This window comes from Ceratina calcarata, unplaced genomic scaffold, assembly GCF_001652005.2.
Source record: "Ceratina calcarata isolate Rehan_Ccalc_2016 unplaced genomic scaffold, ASM165200v1 scaffold49.2, whole genome shotgun sequence".
In the NCBI taxonomy this organism is placed as follows: domain Eukaryota; kingdom Metazoa; phylum Arthropoda; class Insecta; order Hymenoptera; family Apidae; genus Ceratina; species Ceratina calcarata.
Window position 1 is genome coordinate 498,780 of NW_017173325.1, and position 19,539 is coordinate 518,318.

Sequence of the window (19,539 nt, forward strand, 5' to 3'; positions counted from 1 at the left end):
TAAAGCATTGAGATGCGCAGAACGAGCGAAAACTGAACTGTGCACAGTCCCGGACTCTCGGTGAACGGAGTATAGACTTCTTACTCGTTTTCAATTTTTTAGCCCTAGAGGAAACTAACACAAGCTGGCTCAGTTTCATTGTTACTAGCTGTACGAGATAATTGATAGACCGGTTGGCTGTGAAGTATACAATAAACGCTGCTAAATTCCCCACGATCTATTGAAGCAAACCGCGCAAAACCGGTTTCATAGGCAACGAACGCAGCACCGACGCAACGGTACAACCGAACGCGCATCGATAACGCAACATCCGCACATTTATCCGTGACAATGGTCTCGTTTATTCGAACGGCCGGCCGGTCCTAAAAACCGTGGAGAGGCCGGGGCCACCGCGAGGGAGCCGCCGGAGAGGGAATCGGGAAACGTCGCTCGCGTACCTCCAGGGAGGATCCCCCAAGAGCGCGGGAGAGTCGTGTCGCGTCGCCTCGTGTCAAAGCCAGCAATTCGGCCGCGTTGTTCTATTATGCAACGGAAAAACCCGGAGACAACAGCTGCGCGCGACGTTCCGGATAGAATTTACTGTCTTTCGTCGGTGACTTCTTTCCGTCGCGTTGCCACCCTTCGGCTCGATTCGCTCCGCGTCTCGACGGCGGCGCGCGCGGAGAACCGCGCGACGCTCGCTGAAATATTGATGAGGACGAACGCGCCGGAGAGCACAAAATCGCTGTTCATCCAGTTACCCGTTCCTTTCGCGTGACTTTCGAATCTGAGCCGAACGAGCGTTTTGCAAACATCCCGCCGGATGATTTATCGCGGATCGAGCCGCGTTACGAATGCAGCGGGCGCAGCGGCGAGCGCGAACAGGAAGCTGGGATCTTGGAAATTTATTAACCGCGCGGGAACGAGTGCGCCGGTACGTAAACAAGATTGCACGCTGCGTCCGAGTATTATAACGCTCCTGTAACGACTTGTACTCTTCTGTCGGACTGCAATTCCGCAGCTGTACATTTTACCGGTGGTTACAGAAGGGTCTTGTTTGTTTTGGCGTCGAAACAAATCTGCCGAACGACCGATCGAGATCCGTGAAATAAATTCGAATCGCGAGCAACGTTCTTTTTGGAACCGATTCATGGTTTTTGAACGCCGCTCTCGGCATTAATATCGTTTTCCCTCTATTGTTGCCATTTTATGTTATTGAATAAACTGTACATATGTAGGTCGAAAAGTATTTTAGAAAGTGATCGAATTTTATTAGTTGCGACGTTTGAATGAAAGACATTCGTTTACTAAATGTGTTCCCTGAAGAACGTCACTCTTATTATATTAATATTATTTTTCGTGTCGCGATGCCACTTTATATTATTGAATTTATTGGAGATAAAAGTAAAACAAAATAATCGAGTTTTATAATTCGTGATGTTTGAAAAATTCATGGTTATAAAATATCACTGGAGAACAGGCGATGTTAATTAAATCGGGGAGGCATTTGAAACAAGGAATAACAGCAAGAGACTGAATAGTCGGTTAACGTCCGAAGGTACCTTGCAAATGAGCTATTCCGTTCTCTGCTTTGATTGCGTGTCAGCCATAGTGATAACGTTTGTACGTACAGAGAGTCCCTTTATGCCGCTGCGCCGCCGGTTCTACTGGTGCGGCAGAGGATTCCAAGGGATTTCACGTGGCAGGGCTGCTGTTAAATTTAACCGCGAAATTGTTGGGCAACCTTTAGCCTCGTCACCAGGCTGTCACGGACAAATCTCGGTGATTCGGGTCAATGTAGCCGAGAACGCAACTCGTTCGAAACGGGCTTCACCCTCCTCGCCCTCCGTAACACCTGAATTCGATTCGGATTCCAAAGTTATTAGCGTGAATCGAAAGTGTTTCTCTCTCGACGTTCAACCTTTTTTTCGCCACTCGCCTTCAGCCCCGAACTTTTTCGCTCTGGTTTTTTTCCCAGACAGATTTGATGACTCGCAGCGGTCGGTTCTTTATTGGTATCGGCGAAAGAAAATAATCGAAATTCGAATCTCGTTCCCGTGAATGGTTTTGATTCCTCGGAATCGGTTTTTACCGTTTCAACTACGTTGTCGTCTTTGTTTTTCAATCGCGTGGCGCAGCAACAGATGCTGTTGTAAAAAAACGGGCTGCCAGTAACTACGGATTCGTAGAAATTATTTCTCGGTGGTTTAATAATTCTGTAAAGTAGATAATTAAAGTTTCCATCTGAGGGAACAATGATTTTGTAAGTTCTCACTTTTAGAAAATTCATTTCATTTAGAAGGTCTCTTTTTGTATTTATTAAATGATTCTGCTTTTATATGATATTTACGATATTATAAATCATAATATCAGCTTGCATTTTGAAAATCAATATGTGCACATGCAATACCATACGTATAGTAAATACAGTAGCAACGAATGGATTCTTGTTTTTCGTCTGCATATATGCTTTGCAATATTCAAACTCCATTAGCATAATGCGCTATCAATGCTCGTGTTATTTTAAATACGTAACCTTCAAGTATCTAAATGCATAATAATATGTTTAATTTTTACTAACAATGTCCGATATTAAAGAAAGGTGTACTTTTCTCCTCATACTCATACTCCTCTTGTAAACAATGTATTTACACTAATTTTATAATCATTTAACGACGTATTTCCGCGTTTCCCGCGTAGTTTTATTTCTACATTGTTGTTATCAGAGTCTTTGTTCGGTCAGCGATTTCCGTGGCGAGGAGTGTCCGCCGCACTGAAAATCTAATTAACCGGTGACAATTACTAACAGCCACACATACACCGGCTTCGTGTAATTAAAGCTGATTCTCATAACCACTCGAGGTCACCGCGCGAAACACACTTTTTGATGAATTGTCTGCTACCGCTTTCTTCGCAGAAATTTTCAGGTTTAATTGCGTACGAAATGGCCCACTGAATAATCGATGGTTACAAAGGACCCGTTCTTAATTTCTCGCGCCATTTTCTGTTTTCAATTCCACGCAGTGAACGCAAGTAATTGCGTACGCGCTAGATGCACTTTTTAGGTCTCACCAATTTGTGATTTTAACAAATTGCTGAATGATTGACGTATAACATTCCCTACGTCCCGGGTTATATTCATGCCACTAGCAAACAGTGTGCAATTTAATTACGGAGGATATTAGTTGACTTTTCTACCCGCTCGTTAGCGAGAAATGAACTCCGGAGGACACGCGGAGAAACTATATTTCACCTTGGCTATAAAAATATTCAAATTAACCTGCTGCCTCTGATTGTATCACATTTCATTAACTACACAACACACGTTTTGTTCCCATCCTGAAATTCGATGCTCATCGAAGAAAATGAAATTGATATCGCGCGATACGCCGTCTCGGAATAATAAATAGGAGGTTGTTTTACAAATTAATCTTTATTAATACTGAAAGTTCTTCGTTCGAATAATATTCCCTGAATGAAATATTATACTGAACATTCTTCACCATTCGTGTCACTATTTTCCCCCTCTTCCCTCTGTTATTCGATTGTCAAAACGACAAAGGGAACGTCTTTGAGAAGTGGATCTCCGTGTAAAATAAATAAGGAACCATTCCCGGGGAATGAATAGAGTGCTAAACGTCCCCCGTTGACCAGAGATCTTCTCTGAGCGGCCATAAATTCCGGGGATATGCAAGGAAATTCGGTATATATATAAAGCGGGACGGTCGATTGAATTCATAACGTAGGAGAAAGGTGGCCAAAGAGAGTGGCTCGCCTGTCTTCTTCGACGTTTACGGAAATTCGAAATGTTGCCAACGAAATTTGCGAGGTACCATCGAGTAGCCATCGATGCCTGGAATATTTCAATGTCTACGAAATCCTAAGGACAGCCCGTGACGCGCATCGGGCGCACGGTGAAAATAATGTTTATCGGATCGATTACAGACATTTTTATAGGGAAACGTCGCCAGGTCCCGTTGCAATATGTTAATCGACGGCACGAATTCCCACGGCTGCCGTAAATTCAATTTGCAAAGCGAATTGATGCATTTACCGATACAACTTGCTTTAATTGCATCCGCAGTTGTAACCAAAGCGCAATTTTCGCGATAATTAATTACACATCTAGCTAGTGGTGATCGCAAATTTTTGGCTCGCCCGGAAACGTGACTATGTCCAGAGTAATTAAGGAAAATATTTTATCCAATCACTTTGAACACTTCCTAAATTAAATTCTCCATTAATTACCTATTACTCGTATTTGCCTGTACTTTTCAATTATTTTAAATTCCACCAAGTGTAGAGATTCGATTTGTTTGTTCCTCAAGTCTCGTTCAATGTTAATAGAAGATATTATGAGCTTTGTAAAAGCGTTCTGCTTTTGCGGATAAGAGCAGATATCACGGCAAATATTTATTCCACCGTGGGAAATTCATTTGCTCTCGCGTCAATCGCACAAATTTACAAGCATGAGTCATAAATGTCTGTTGGGGTAAAAATGAATGTCCAATTTTTGTACAGTGAAAAACAGTAAGAGAGAGAGAGAGAGAGATAGAGGGAGGTACGTGTTATCGCGTCTGCTATATTATTAATCGCGAAACGAACGGCTAGAATTATGACATCGAAACGCTGGAGGGAAGCAGGCCGTGGGATCGGACGTGTAACGATTTTTGCCCGTTGCAATCGACAACTCGGTTATTTAGTGTTCTCTATCTATTGATCAGTGCGAATGAAACGACCGCAATGACAAAACTAGGGCCCCCGCGACACGTTACACCAATCCCGATCGTTGCTAACATTCCTGATATTTATTGCATTTAATTCACCGATCGGCCTCCCGGATACGCGAAACAAATGATATTTAAAAATAATGCCGTTGAGGTTAACCGTGTACCTACCCGCGTACGGAGTGATTTATGCCGCGTTCGATACGCCATTTAGATTTTTATGCCGCGAAATAAATCATTGCGTGCGGTTTCATGACACGATTTCACCGCACGATAAAACCAGGTTCGTATCTCTCGGATAAAAATTCTTTCCAGTTTACTGATCACTCGGTCCATTCGTAATTATCTATAATAATGTTAATTTGTCGATCTCCTTTTTCCCGTTCGAAGTTCTCGTTTCGAGTCGTGGGGATTAGAAGTTGCAAATACGCGTTTGCCAGAGCCGATCTCTCGCAGTCAGCGTCGGTGATCGATTTCTGTCATAAATAAACACCGAGCTCCTTCGGAATTAATTCTACTCCCGTCGCGAGGCGAAAAGAAACGTCATAATTCTCTCCGACTCGGCCCGGAACTTTCCGTCATATCGATAGCCGAGGTGATATCGAAGCGCGAGAGGGTACGTTTGCACGACATTAACATACGAATTCAAGCGAAACTAATAAAATTTCCATCATCGCCGGGATAGAATCTGCATAATTCGATCGTGCCGCGACGCCCGGCCAATAAAACAAAATTCGAGACTGAATAGTCTGCGCGAAAGACGGTTCGAAGCTCGGGTCCATGGAGAAGCTCCTCGTCGAACTGGATTCACTCGGAAGAGTCCCCGTCGCGCCGACTGCGAATTGCTGCCGACTTCGAGCAAGCAATATTACAAAGATCACCGGCCAGATATCAACCCCCGCGTCAAACATCCGATAAGTCGTTTTACGATCGCCGTAAAAAGCTTGCGACGTCTACCTTCGACGCTCTTCCTATCAACCCAGTCAGCCCCTTTTCCTGTAAACTTGCCAGCGTATCAGCTTAGCACGAAAGAATTCTTACGTTTCGTTCCTATATTCACCTACACAATCCGCACGTGTACTTCTAAACTGAAACAAGTCAAAGACTTATATTTTTGAGTTATCACCATCCAAGAATGGGATAAACAGTCCTCTATCAAACACGAAAAGTGTACCAAATTATATTTAAATCCCACCCACTATAGAGTCACTCTTCTTGCTTTGAAACCGCCCATTGATTCTTCAAGAGTGACACGTTGACAGCTGAGTATAGAATCTCGTGGTGTATGAGTAGCTTAGCTTCGAAATATGCAATAATAATATTGAATCGTTTTATCTATCGCCTATACATATTGCGAAAATTATTGGTTTTGTACATGTTTTCTGTTAAGCTCGCTTAAGGATGTATTGGCTATACAGTCAATCCCAAAAGTTTATGCACTTTAGAAACGCATTTTTTAAAAAGAAATCAGACATCAGAAGAACAATGCTAATAATAAACAACAAAAAAATTTTTTCGATTTTTCCGAGATTTTTCCAAGGGGTACTATTCACTTGTATCACAACCTACCGCTGATATTGTAAGTAATAAATAAATTTTATGCAGTTCGTCAAACACATTTTGTTTAGGCTCTCTTGTTATTGAACTCTCAGACATGCTTCGCTGTATTGTAATTGAAAAACAAAAGTTTTTTAACAAAAAAAAATATAAAGAATCTCGGATATTCGACCAAAAACTACACGTGAAAGAGCATATCGCGTGACTACTGAAATATGAATAAAACCGGAAACCAATTCCGTCTGATACCCGATTCCTGTTTTCGAATTGCGAGATCGCTCGTCACGCACGAGCGATAGGAACCTGGTTTTCCATGAGAGCAAATAGTTGCGCGACACCGAATTCGAAGAACTAGAGATCGGAGGGGCTCGTTTTGCGACGGTCCAGACGATAATAAAACTATCAAGCTCGTTGACGTCAAAGAACGCTGCTCGTTCGTCCAGTGATTCCGTCCGAACTTTGAACTCGCGCGTGCTAGGAGCGGCCGGAATATTTTTTTGGTGAATATCTCCCGGCTCTCAGTGGGACGATGATAAAAACCAATTAATAGGTTTTACGTATGTTACGCATTGGACAGGTGTCCGGTGAGAGAGTTGATCAGGGGATACAGCCTTTCACCGTAACTAACGAGGGCTGAACGAACGTCATTGAAACGGACCGCGAATATTTACATTTTTCATCGTATTTTATGAACATGAAAAATTAATGGTGGATTCACTTTGACGGATTCAACGCATTTTGCGCTTACGGCGTTTTTCACTTTTCTCATCAGTACACACGAATATCCGGCTTTTTGAAATTGAAAAAATTGCCTGAAATGTATGAAAATAATATTACAAAACATATATTTGGATTTGTAACAATACTCATATTTTCTTCGAGATTTCAATCATCTCCGGCGGTAAAATGACAAGTATTTTTTGGTACATTTATTTTAAAACGTCAACCGCAGCTTGTGCAAATATCCGTGGAAAGGATTAAAATAAACGTGTATTTGAAGGGCTCGCGTATACCGGAAGTCTGATACTTTAAAATGTGTCCACGGAGCACACGATTCGTGGGATCCATGAAGAGAGTTTGAATGACGCCGGGTACGTGTCACGAAATCTTAAGCCGGAGTGCAAGCAACAATCGTTGGTGGCAGGTCGATTTCGAGACATCGAGTTGACCCGAAATTCTCTCTCTCTCTCTCTCTCTCTCTCTCTCTCTCTCTCTGTCTTTCTACGGATTCCACAATTTTATACCTCTGTAATTTTACGTTGAACCACAGCAGACTGCCGAAGGCACCGTGTTTTACGATGTCACGTATAAAATAAAACGCTATCAGCGCGGGAATAAAGTCGGAATATAGAACGGAGATTCACGAATGGGACTCTGGTCGCTTATCTGTTCCCGTCGTTACTAAATACCTGCTCTTCTCCGGCTCCGGTCCATTCAGATCTGTCTATTTTCTTCCCGAATGCGTGCATACGTGTACTAAAAACTTCCCAAATTACAAATTCGTTTAATTGTCGTATTCGCAGAAATGTTTTCACGAATGACGAAGAGATTGAAATAAAGTGTAATCTTGCTAATTTATAAATGTTATAAACATGGTATGTCTTGGCGTATGAAATCCGTGGATTGAAAAAGGCATTTCTGTAGAAGCTAAATATAGTAAAGAAGTCAGGAGGCTAAAAGGGTACGCGACCGATCAGACCGGAGCGAGCGGCTGACCAAAAGGAGCGGAGATCCCTTTCATCCAGTCTCTTTAGTTAATTAGCAAAAATCCGGCTGTCCGTCGTTGGATCCTAGAAATCTCCTCGAGTCTACTTAGCCAAAAGGAGTAGCAATATCCCCGGCGAGCTGAAAGCTCGGCTACTCGCGAAAGCAGAATATTAGTCTTTGAAGAATAAACCGGAGGCGCTGCGGAGAAGTCGTGTTAGGCGGGCGCAATCTGCAAATATTGCGCCTCGTCCCTCTCCCGGCTTCTGTTAAAATTCTCGGATTAATAAATGAAACGAGATCCGGCCACGGGATGAAGTCAACTTCCCGTGTCTCTTCTTCTTTCGTTATCCGGCGACGGTTCTAAATCCGAACGAATCCGCGTCGCGAGTCGCCGAGCTCAATTGCGAAGTCGACTGAAAGAAGCCCTCGAACGATGAAAACAGAACCGGGCGATTTAATAATTTGCCAGTCGCTGAACGTGATTTGTATTTTGCATTCGCTTTCTTCGACGACGGAACTGTCTGTCATTGAATTTTCCTTATAAAATTGCGCGCGAACGGGCGGCCGCGTATAACAGTTCATGTAAATTCTGCGCACGGAGTCGAACTTCGAGCTCGTCCCCGGAAAATTCAAATCTTATTCAAATGCGAATGACTCGCCGTTTAACCGCGAAATTTCGCATGATCGCATGGAAATGCGGGCGAAACGGTTTGCGAACCCGAAGTTTGCCGTCCGATTTTGAAATAAACGCTACGCTTTAACATAATTCCGTGTATGGGACAGGTGAAAAGTTTTACTATTAGGATTCATAACTATCATAAAAATTTATTCACACAATTTAATTCCTAATAGTGACTAATTAACGGCATATTAAATCCTTTAAAATCCGTTTAATAAATTTCCAAATCCTCCAAAGAAATTTAAAACAAAAACGTGAGGAATGTTCGTTTCAATTTTGAACGAGATTTGCCAATAGTATTCGCACTTTACTCGTTCCATTGAACTGAGCTGCAGTTCGTGTGACAGGAGCCTTTTAGTAGCGCAATTTCTAAATGCATTAAGCTTATTAGACGTCGAGTCAAATTCCACGCTTTGTCGTCGGAGAATCTCGCCTGAACAGTTCGTTGTTGCTCAGTTCGATTCAATTTCGATAAGAAGCTGATTACTTCGATAACGATTTCGTGGCGGAAACCGTTCGTCTCATAGAATCTCGTCTCGTCGAAAGCTTAGATGGATCAATCGTTGACTCCAGTCATGATTAGGTAGCCAGGTTGGTCGTATTGTCATCAGGTTCAAGCATCCACGATCAATAACGAAGTAGCCATTGGCAGCTGTCATTCGAATCCGCTATTCCTCTTGATAATGCTAACAATGGTCGATAGAAGTCAAAGCGCGCGTGGTGATGATTTCTTGTCGACGGGATCACATAATGGTCACTGTCTTGTAAAAGACTATCGTCACTGCAGGAACAATAGATCCGGCGTTAACGATGACGTTGACGTTAATTCGATTCCGATGGAGGAATTATTGAATTTCATTTAGCCCGTTATCTATGGTGGGACTGTGTCGATAGATTTAAGAATTCATTCGTTCAAAAAAAAAATTCAACAGTTCTGTTCATATTTATTAATGAGACTCCAATAAATGATAACATATTCAATACACTTGAGGATAATTAATCATAAAACATGAATATTAATTCAATCGTAGCTAGTCAAACCTTATACAGTTAATAAAAATGAATCTGACAATGAGCCAGCTCGAGGTTGTATTAATTTCTCCTAGGGAAACAAAATTCATCAGGAATAACAAGTTTGTACCTTGTTTTTTTTTCAATGTTCTATCTGATATTGATGCAGCTAGATTTTGACATAATTTTGACGTCTGAAAATGAAAACAATTTTACCCTACGCACATTACCACTACCTACATTAAAATTATGTCAAAATGTAGCAGCGTCGATGTCAAATCGGGTATTGCAAAAACAAGATGTAGACTTATTGGTTTTTTTTTTAATTTTATCCCCTGAGGAGAAATTAACACAAGCCCGAACTGGCTCAGATTCATTGTTACTAGCTGTACATGTACATACATGTGTATACAACAGCGGCAGTAAGTAAGAGAGTGAATCGATAGAACGATAAAATTGATCACGTCCTTTATTAAAACGAAATTGGACGTTTGAATCAATCAGTGCCGTTCACGGAAATACATCCTTCGCTTGTTTCGTTTCCAACGTTGCGAATTATTCGCAGTTTCGTTCTGGCCAATTAAATCCGCGAACAACTCGCTAATTAAGTAATTTCATTATAAGGAGACGGTAGCGAGTAATAACATTTCTCGTTGAATTATTGTTCCCAGGCACTTTCGCGCGGGATCAAAAGTTGTTGGGCGCGAACGTCTTCGGCACTCAGAACGTCACCAACCCGCCGACGTTCGAAATGAACATGCCGCGAAACGTGACCACCGCGGTCGGCCAGACCGCTTTTCTTCATTGCAGAGTTCATCAGCTCGGTGATAAAGAGGTAAGTGGATTTACCTGTTACTTCCGGTCAGGATGTGGAGTAACGAAGAAAAATACCTTCGCCTTTTATTGCTATTTAGCTTGTTCGATATAGGAACGTGTGTTTGAAGAGATAATGACTCTACTCTGTTTCCGTTTGCATGGTGTCTAATTCTATTTCGTCTATCTCAGCGTTTATACAAATGTATCAACACATTTCTTTCTGTACATATTTAACTGCAATTTAATGTCCAATCGTAGAAATAAAAGAATACAAAGAGGAAGCCTGTCTCTAAGAAAATTTATCGATTATTGATTTAAGAGTTACTTTCAACGGCAACTTTTACATGTAGATATTAATACGATAAGGAGGAGGAATGAAAAGTCGTGTGTGCCAGGTATTACGGGCAACGATTTTGATCCCCTTTCAAAATCTTCGATCCAGACCACACGAGAGAGTATGAATCTGAGAGGCTTGTAGGATAACATTACCGCAAGGCTGCGGCAAGGTTTTGAAGCTGGCTCGTATAAGATGGAATATGCATGACGCGTGTTCCAAGCAGGCGCCAGCCTCAAAGACGACATCGATATCCTGGACACGCACGTGATTATAAAATTTGTCAGTCTTCTTTTATTCCTGGGATAAATCGTGAACTGAAAATCGCGCGTGAAAGAAACTTCGGTAACAGGTGAAAATATTTGGTCGGCCAATATTGATCTTCTCCACGGTACCAGACTGATACCGCTATTGAAATTCTTGTTATATATTCAACGCGGTGTACGTATAATTCATATCGCGCGCTACCACTGAAAACCAATGAAAAGATTTACTCGATTTCGAGAGGGATTGTTATTGTAATTGCTATCGACCTCTCGATGCTAATATGTAACAGAATAAAATTGATAACACTTGAAAAGTCTGATGGCCATTCTTTAATTTCAACTCTCCGAGAATGTAACTGTGAAATATTGCATGGGAACAATAGGAAAAAAATGAACTTTCGATGCTTGCGGATAGAAATATCCCAGACAGACCGTGTATACGCATCCCGTCTGTGATTTGTGTGAACGGTTAAACAGAAATTAGCGTAATCAGGATTTGACGAATGCCTAACACGCAAAATCCACAATCAAATGTTACGAGTTTCCGTAAATATGAAATTGCCAGTATTACGCACGCCGTGCTTGACAAACGAGCAACGTGATTGCAATGGCAGATATTTATGTATTAATCGACTTTCTGTTGATACAAATTAACGATACATAACCGAATATCGCGTTAACTCATTCGAGAGATAGGCGACGCGTAATGGCCGGGATTTCCCGCTGGCCATCGAGTTCTCGCAAATTCTCCTGTCGCTTATTTAATACGGGTCAAGTTGAAACATCGCCGTGTCCGAACAGTATAGCTGCTCCAACGTAGTGTTGTGCTGCGTGCCCCAAATGTATTTTCATTTATCTTCGAATAAAATGAAAAAACTGTTTTGGTAAATAGATTTAAATTTTTTAAACTAATAATATTTACGTATTCTAAATCGACGTGTGCTTTAATATATAACAATTATTAAAGAACAGAATTCATCCAAGAGTATAAAGTGAAATTCGTATTCTTTACACATACTAAGTAGTATAAGTCAATAATTGATTATACATACGGCATACAATACAATATTTCGTTCGCAAAAAAAAATTGCAGTACACATCGAGCAAACCTGGAGAATTATTACACGACGTATATTTTTTTAACGTATAATTACGTATACTTTCGTTCATAAAGTAGGATTTCATTTCCTACGTGTCTTTAATTCTTGGTGAAAGTTCGAACAAAAGATACAATGGAGCACTTAAAAATTTACAAACATTGTACCGTTCTTTATTAGCCAATTCGCAAATGGAATATTTCTAACGCGGGGGATTCATTGAATTTGTAGTAACTTCCCGTGAATCGATGGTAGTGCCGGCGCGTCGGTTTCCACGCTGGCCGTCGATCGCAACCCTGCCCCGTCGAACACGTTTATCAAACTTTTCTCTCAGCCGCCCGATGGGAACAAAGGCGGTTGTTACACGATTGCCGCGAAATTACTTGCTAATCGTGAGAAAGGACTGCTGGTCTGATTACCGATTAACGACGCAATTATTCACCGGCAGGCTCTATAATGTGAATTTCGGTCATGTGCGGTCGCCGACTAAAAGGCGGCACCGCCCGCGCCGTTCGATTACGCGATGAATTACCATTGACGAGATCAGCCCGCGCGTCACCATTCTATTTTCATTTTGGTAATCGTTTAATACAAAGATACTATGATTGCGGCAATTCTAATGGTTTCTCGATAGTTTCGCGATTCCGCAGATTCAATATAGATATTGAGATGAAAATGGATGAGTTCAAAGTGGATGAATTTCAGTTTGAATTTCTGTACTGCAATTAGGATCGTTTAAGGTTTTATCAACTGTGAGATCTCTGCCAGAGGTTTAAAAAGTGGTATTTACAGAGACGTACGATTTATAAAATTATCGACGTGTTTTTTCTAAGTAACCTGGAATTTTTCATATATTCGTATAATTTGTAATATTCTAATACATGATTTTGCCACTTGATAGGATTGTACCTGACTCGCAACTGTCTACGAGTCCTACAATTCTTATTTCTGTGTACTTCTTATTGTATATCTTATGTAAATGCATCTAACAATAAGATTTTATCTACATAAAATCTTGTGTACATAATATCGTTAGACTTCTTATCACGAAGCAATGTAAAAATGCAGAAATTGCAACTGCACGGGGGAAGTACAACATGGTAACCGCAGATGTTTCCTAATTTCATCCTCCGCGCTGGAGAAGTGATACTCATCTCTTGGGTGGCACTTGAAAAAAAATGCGAGTTAATCGCAACGTGTAACAGAAAACGGCGCCCTGGGTAACGTGTACTTAGCTGATGCGTGGCGTGATACTGGCCGGATTTTTTCCACGCCTTCGCGTCGAACGTGGAAAATTCGAGTTTCGGGGTTTCCGTGCCATGGCACAGCTCGGAACATCGTTTCATCCCTTACTAATTAGGTCACAGCTTGTCGGTGGATGCCCCTTCCCTTATAAAGCCATTGATGTTCGTCGAATGAGGCAATTAGAAGACCCTTGGAATAGTGCGGAAAGGCCGCCGGAATAACATCGATCGATTTTATCTTTAAAATTTGTATGTCGAGCCGTCGAGTTCTCATCGAACAAATTCGGTTTCCTAGAATAACTGTTTCTAGCCGGATGATATTGTGTACCTAATATAACTTATCGAAAGTTCGTGGGACGAGAATTATGTCCTTGCTGGCAGTAAACGTTCTCTGAAATTTCACAGGAAACTCACTCGATTAACGAATTATGCGAATCGGTATTCATCTATTATATCATCCGAATAGCCGTATTTTTCGAAGAGCACGAATTATAAATAACAGGGTAACGGAGTAGAATAAACAGGGGGCAGAATATCTAATTTCCTCGCAATAAGGATGAACCGTGGCATACGTACGTGTTATACCTATAGAATGAATGGCCCGCGGCTATGAACCGATTCGATTATAGCGGTCGATGCGAAGCGTAACGCGGAAAGCGTATTCGGCAGGCTCGTAGCCGCGCGATGCATCCGCCAGACCGACCATTTGTAGGCCTCGTGGACTCTTCTTTCGTAACGAAGTTAATAACGCTCGACGGGCCGTCTAACGCTGTTTAGAATGTTGCGGAATTTCGACAGAGTGTTTACCTCGGCGTATTATGTCAGTGGTTCAGCCACCCCGTTTGAAATCGGGACATTAACTACGTTTGCACGCGCGGCGGGGACGCCACCGGTGGTGCGGCGCGACTTCGCCCACTCGCACTCTCTGGCTTACTCGCGGCTTATGCAGACTGCCCATCCGTAAAATGGGACAAAGCATTTGCATTGCTAATTTCCTGCATCGCATCGCGTTACACCGCGGCATCGCTTGCTGACCCGGAACGCAACACCTTTACTCAACGCGAGACGTACGACGCAAGACGCATTTTATTTAGCCAGATTGCCGAGTCACACTCGTGGCTCTATGATTATCGTTAACTCCGAGAGAGCGAGTCAGTGGTTAAACAGGTGTCTGTTTAAAGTGCAGATGAAAAGGATTAGTTCGTTCAATGCTATTTAAATAGGTGAACGTCAGTGGAATTTTTCTGTCCCTTTTTCCACTAAAAATACTCGGGGCATTTAGTTTAGTACAATTTTCCTCTGGCGAGGCGACGGAAAAGTGCGCAACGCTCCTCTAGCTGACAAAAGGGTTATTACATCCGACGTGATCTCGGGAAAGGACGCGATGATACGTAACACGCGACACGGTTAATTTAATTATGCGACGCACGCAACACAACGCGACGCGACGCAAACTTCATCCGTCGCTTTTGCCACGGTATTATCGCTGGCAACGTAACCACGCGTTATTCAGAGATGCTCGCTGCAAATAATCCGCCATCCATAAATGAGAACTGTGGTACATATGAACGGGAGTAGGCGGGAAGCTGTTTTTTTTTTTTCACCCCATTAGAGAACATCAATATTATACATCGTTAATGAGGGACGATGATACCACTTGAAGTTTAGGAACGGAATGGTTCGCGTTGATCGAAAATCATATCATGCTTTACGTATTTAATTCTGTTTAGCATCGTTAATAGCCTCTCCTCGTGTTCCATGCCATTCAGCCGCGCGTTCCTTCACATAGGCAATATTAATAAGTTTCGCGAGGTCGTTTCCCCTTATGAATCTCCCAGCTTCATTCATTGATCACTCCATTCCGCTCATTTCTTCCACGATTATTAAAAAGAGTAATTGATTTTATTGGTATTCCTCGTTCTTTCATTTCAGTAACGGTCCATTAAATGTCGAAACATATAAAGACATGTACCCCCTTCTATAAATATTTAGATACCGATTAATAACTTCTTTATGCGTATCTATCTGTATAAAAGTTTATTGGAACCAGCTGAAAGTACGGGCAATTACACGTAATTTGAAAGCACAAAAACCTCTCAAATCAATGTCCTCCACTTACTGTAATTAATATTTATGCGTCCGGCGATGTTCACTGAGATTATTTACCACTTATTACGGAATAATTAATGCAATTCATGCATCTCGGTCCAGTTAGTGTTTTATAATTAATGCCAATTAACTCATTAATTATATTCTTTGACTTACTGTCTTCCAATGGTCTTTTAAATACGTTAAATTTGGAACAACTTTATTTTAATTAATTAGCGTTTAACATAATGCATTATATTAAATGATGAATTAACGCATGACAAATAGAACGAGTCAGAAGTTCGAGGGATTTATTAATTTTAACCGAATGAATTAGCCCGGCAGAAATAGAATGGTGACGAGCCATTTGAATAATTCTTAATTCAAAAAGTTCTTATACAATATACATTCAGATTTATCGTCGGAATAAGTAAAAGTTAGCGGCGTAACAAATATTAGATCTGTCGGGAAGTTTTATCGTTCTTCGGAGAAGGGAGTCACGACTGATGATGAAATATATTTACCTTAACGTTCGTCACAAATATAATTTCCATTAATTTCCATGACAATGCCTCACGCTCCTTACCGTCGCCTCCAACAGCATGTTCGAAATTTCTTCGCCTCTGATTTAGAGTTCTCTCAAAGATGAAAAAACAACAGAAAGAACGAAGCACGAATGAAAGATTTTTTTCTTTGAATGCTTAAATTTATTATAGAAATTGAATTCTCGGTCGACTTGTACAGCCTTCAAATTTATTACTGAATTGAATCCTTTCGATTAAAATTGTAATTGTCTACACAGCAATCGCCGGAAGTTCTTGGCGATTACTTAGATGAACAGAAACATTTGTGCCCGCCCGAAAAACAAATAAGGAACGTTAGCGTGACGGGGCGCGGTGCACCGCGCCGGTATAATACACTTCCAAAAGTCGATTAAAGCTGCCGCTTCAAAGTTTCGGCATCTCCGCGGTCGTTAACAGAGTTTTGATTGCTTAATGAGCTCGTTAGTATTTCCTTGAATTTCGAAGGTCTTGCGGTGACGTGAAAAGGTGGCAGCCATCTGTTTTTATAACAGCCAGCCATTCGCGCCGAGTACATTCTAAAACAATCAAATAATACGGCGACGTAGCAAAAATGAAATATTGATAAACGAACATGTGCGTTTAATCAAACGAGAGGAGGTCGCAGCGACGCGTTTAATTTCAGCAATTTAATACAAAGTAGTCCCATCAATTGGTTAGCATCCCTGGGACAATTACCCTAATCCAATGATAAAACATTCTACGGGAATAGTCGAAATAACGTTGATTACAGAGCGAAAGTTAGTCGCGAGTGGAACAATTTGTACGGTGGACACGGCAATGTACTAGCCGGGTACAATTTGATCCTGATACAAATTGTGCCAGCGAAAAGTTTCGCCGGTTCCTCTGATGATCACGGCCAGCGTAATGTACTACGCAGCCTGGCCGTGGTTCACGTTGCCCAATTTTCAGTAACAAATTATACGGCAGCTTGTTAACGCAAACATAACACTAATAACACGGCGCGCATTTATCGGTGTCATTAAATTAAAATACGTTTATTTAAATCGGCGGCCCGGGCCGCCGGGGTCGGGCGTCACGCCACAGACAAATCGCGGTGAATTACGAATCGGTCGGAACCCGGTAAAGGGAACGCGACGTTTAACGTTTAATGCGTACGTAAGAATAATTATCACGCAGCTAACGAGTATTTTTAGCCAGCCAAAATTAGCGTAGTAGGAACGCAGCTTCCCAAAGTATTCAATTTTTAATTTAATTTTCCATATATAATCCATTCCAGTGTTTCACGTTAAAACGTTTTAATCTTTTATTTGATACAATTTTCATATAAAATTGTAATTATATCTCATTTACGAGACTCAAAGGAGCGATTGTGCGTGAAAGGGTGTATAAAGGGATATCAATTGCTAAGTTCTTAGCTCCACTTATATATTTATCATTAAAAACCGGAATATTCGATATTTAACCGGGCAGAAGCGCGGAATGTTTTGCACGGAAATCTGAGGCAAGCACGATGGTGGTGGCAGCCGTGAAATTAATTGAATATTTCGAATTTCTGATCAGACCGGATCCGGTAATCGCGATTCAATCACGCATCCCGGTCAGAACTGCGCTGCGAGAATAAATTAAATCTGGATATGAAAAGGTGCAGCACGAAAAGCCGGCTCGTTTAATCCGAACAATTGCTTTCCCGATGCCCCCCGCAATTTTGCTTCGCGCCTATCCGCTTTTTCAATTTCGTGTTCCTCTCGTGTTCCTTGCACCCCCGTCCTTCCTCGCTTTCGCACGTCTCTTTCCTTCTGTTTACTTGTCGCATGCCCTATTTATGGAGTAGCAATTGGCTGGACAGAGCAGGCTAATAAAATTGCAAATTAACTTCGACCGGTCACCGGGATTCGATTTTTCTTCCCCCATCTTTTGCCGTCGCTATTTCTTCAAAACCGCGTTCGTTAAGATCGCGTTTTTATCGCGCTAGGCACCTTTATCGCGAGCTCATTGTCTCTTCCTCAGCCCTCCTGCGTTTCCTTTTTCTTTATCGACCTTCTAGTCCGGGCAGCGTTAATTAAGATACTTTGCGAGCATCTGCTCGTGAAAAAGGATTGGCTCGTCGTGATATGCTGTTTTTTAACAGGCTAAGTGTTTGATAAATTATGTACAAGACTGGCTGGTTGATGTTATTAAAACATATTGATTACGCGACTCCGTGAAAGGAATTTAAACGTTAAATAGATAACGATTTTCCTACGATTAAAATTGAATGATTAATTACTTTTCAAGTACATCGAGACGTTCGTTTAATTTATACAGGTATAATGTATGACGTGGAAAATCGTTTAACGACAGCGCACCTTTAATATTAGAAAGCTGATCGTTAGCTTTTCAGGGGGACGCGCGAAAAGGTAAATACAAATAAAACGCGTTTCGTGAATATTCCGTGGGACGCGAAAAATTCCCTCAAAATGTCTGCGTAGTGTAAGCCAGGCGAAAAACCGCCTCGCAAACACTAACCCGACGCTAACGAATGACCCGTCAGCGTGTATTAATAAAAGCCTCACGGTCCGCGACCCTTCGAGCCCTGAACAAGCGCTTAGTAAAAAGCTGGGAAATCCAACGGCGGATCCTTTGGACTTTTTACAGTCAAAGGTGCGACGAATGTGGACATGTAAATTTCATGTGTGTGCAGAACTTTTAAACTCAATTCTGCTTGCGTCAACGTAACTCCAGTGTGTAATGACAATGTACTTAAAACAGAAGTGTCAATCGAATTTTCAACGTTGATAATTTTAATGTAAGTTACGTGGAAGGATTAAGGCAACGTCGACCTCGTCAAGGAGCCAATTAACGGTGGATCCAGGACGGATGATAATAATCCCTAGAAAGCTTTTGACTTTCAAACTCGAAACCGCCGCTTTCAAAACTCCACCCCCTCTTCAACTGCCATAAGCGAGGCTGTAACGCGCCCGTCCCGCTGTCTGTCCGTGGACAGAACTTTGGCAACGGAACCGAATTCCCTCCTCCTTATAGCTGCCCGGAACCTCCGCAAAAACTAATTTCTGTCCCGCTCTTCAGAAACTCCGGAGTTTATGACACGTTAGACCGGCCATTGAAACGTAGCAAGAAAACGAAAATCTGAATCGAATCGTTCCTCCAACTATAACCATCTTTTGCCAAAACGATCGGTAAAGAGATCAAAAAAAAGAAAATGTTCCGTTGCCAATTTGTAACCCATTTAAGATTTATGTTATAGTACAATGCTGTTCTGAACTTGAATAGCCTCGAAGAACTAGCTTTTCCCAGCAAGCGCGGTTAACATAAATAAAATAATTTTGATATGTAAAAAGATTAAATGTAAAATTGCTATAAGTATTTCTTCCATAATCTATATTTACAAAGCATCGACTAACTGTGATTAAACACTTGAGGCTATTCGTGAAAACCTCTAATATTTATAATAATACATATTTACCAACTGTCTACATTAATATAAACTAT

General features: G+C 41.5%; 1 protein-coding gene across 3 annotated transcripts in view; it reads left to right on the top strand.

Moving 5' to 3' along the window:
• Positions 1 to 19,539, top strand: part of dpr1 (defective proboscis extension response 1) — a 524,556-nt gene that overhangs the window by 289,665 nt on the left and 215,352 nt on the right. For all 3 annotated transcript variants that reach the window (XM_026816137.1, XM_026816136.1, XM_018029633.2), the window contains one exon: positions 10,332 to 10,495. In XM_026816137.1, coding sequence (XP_026671938.1) covers positions 10,332 to 10,495 — 164 coding nt within the window. The remainder of the gene's footprint in view (positions 1 to 10,331; positions 10,496 to 19,539) is intronic.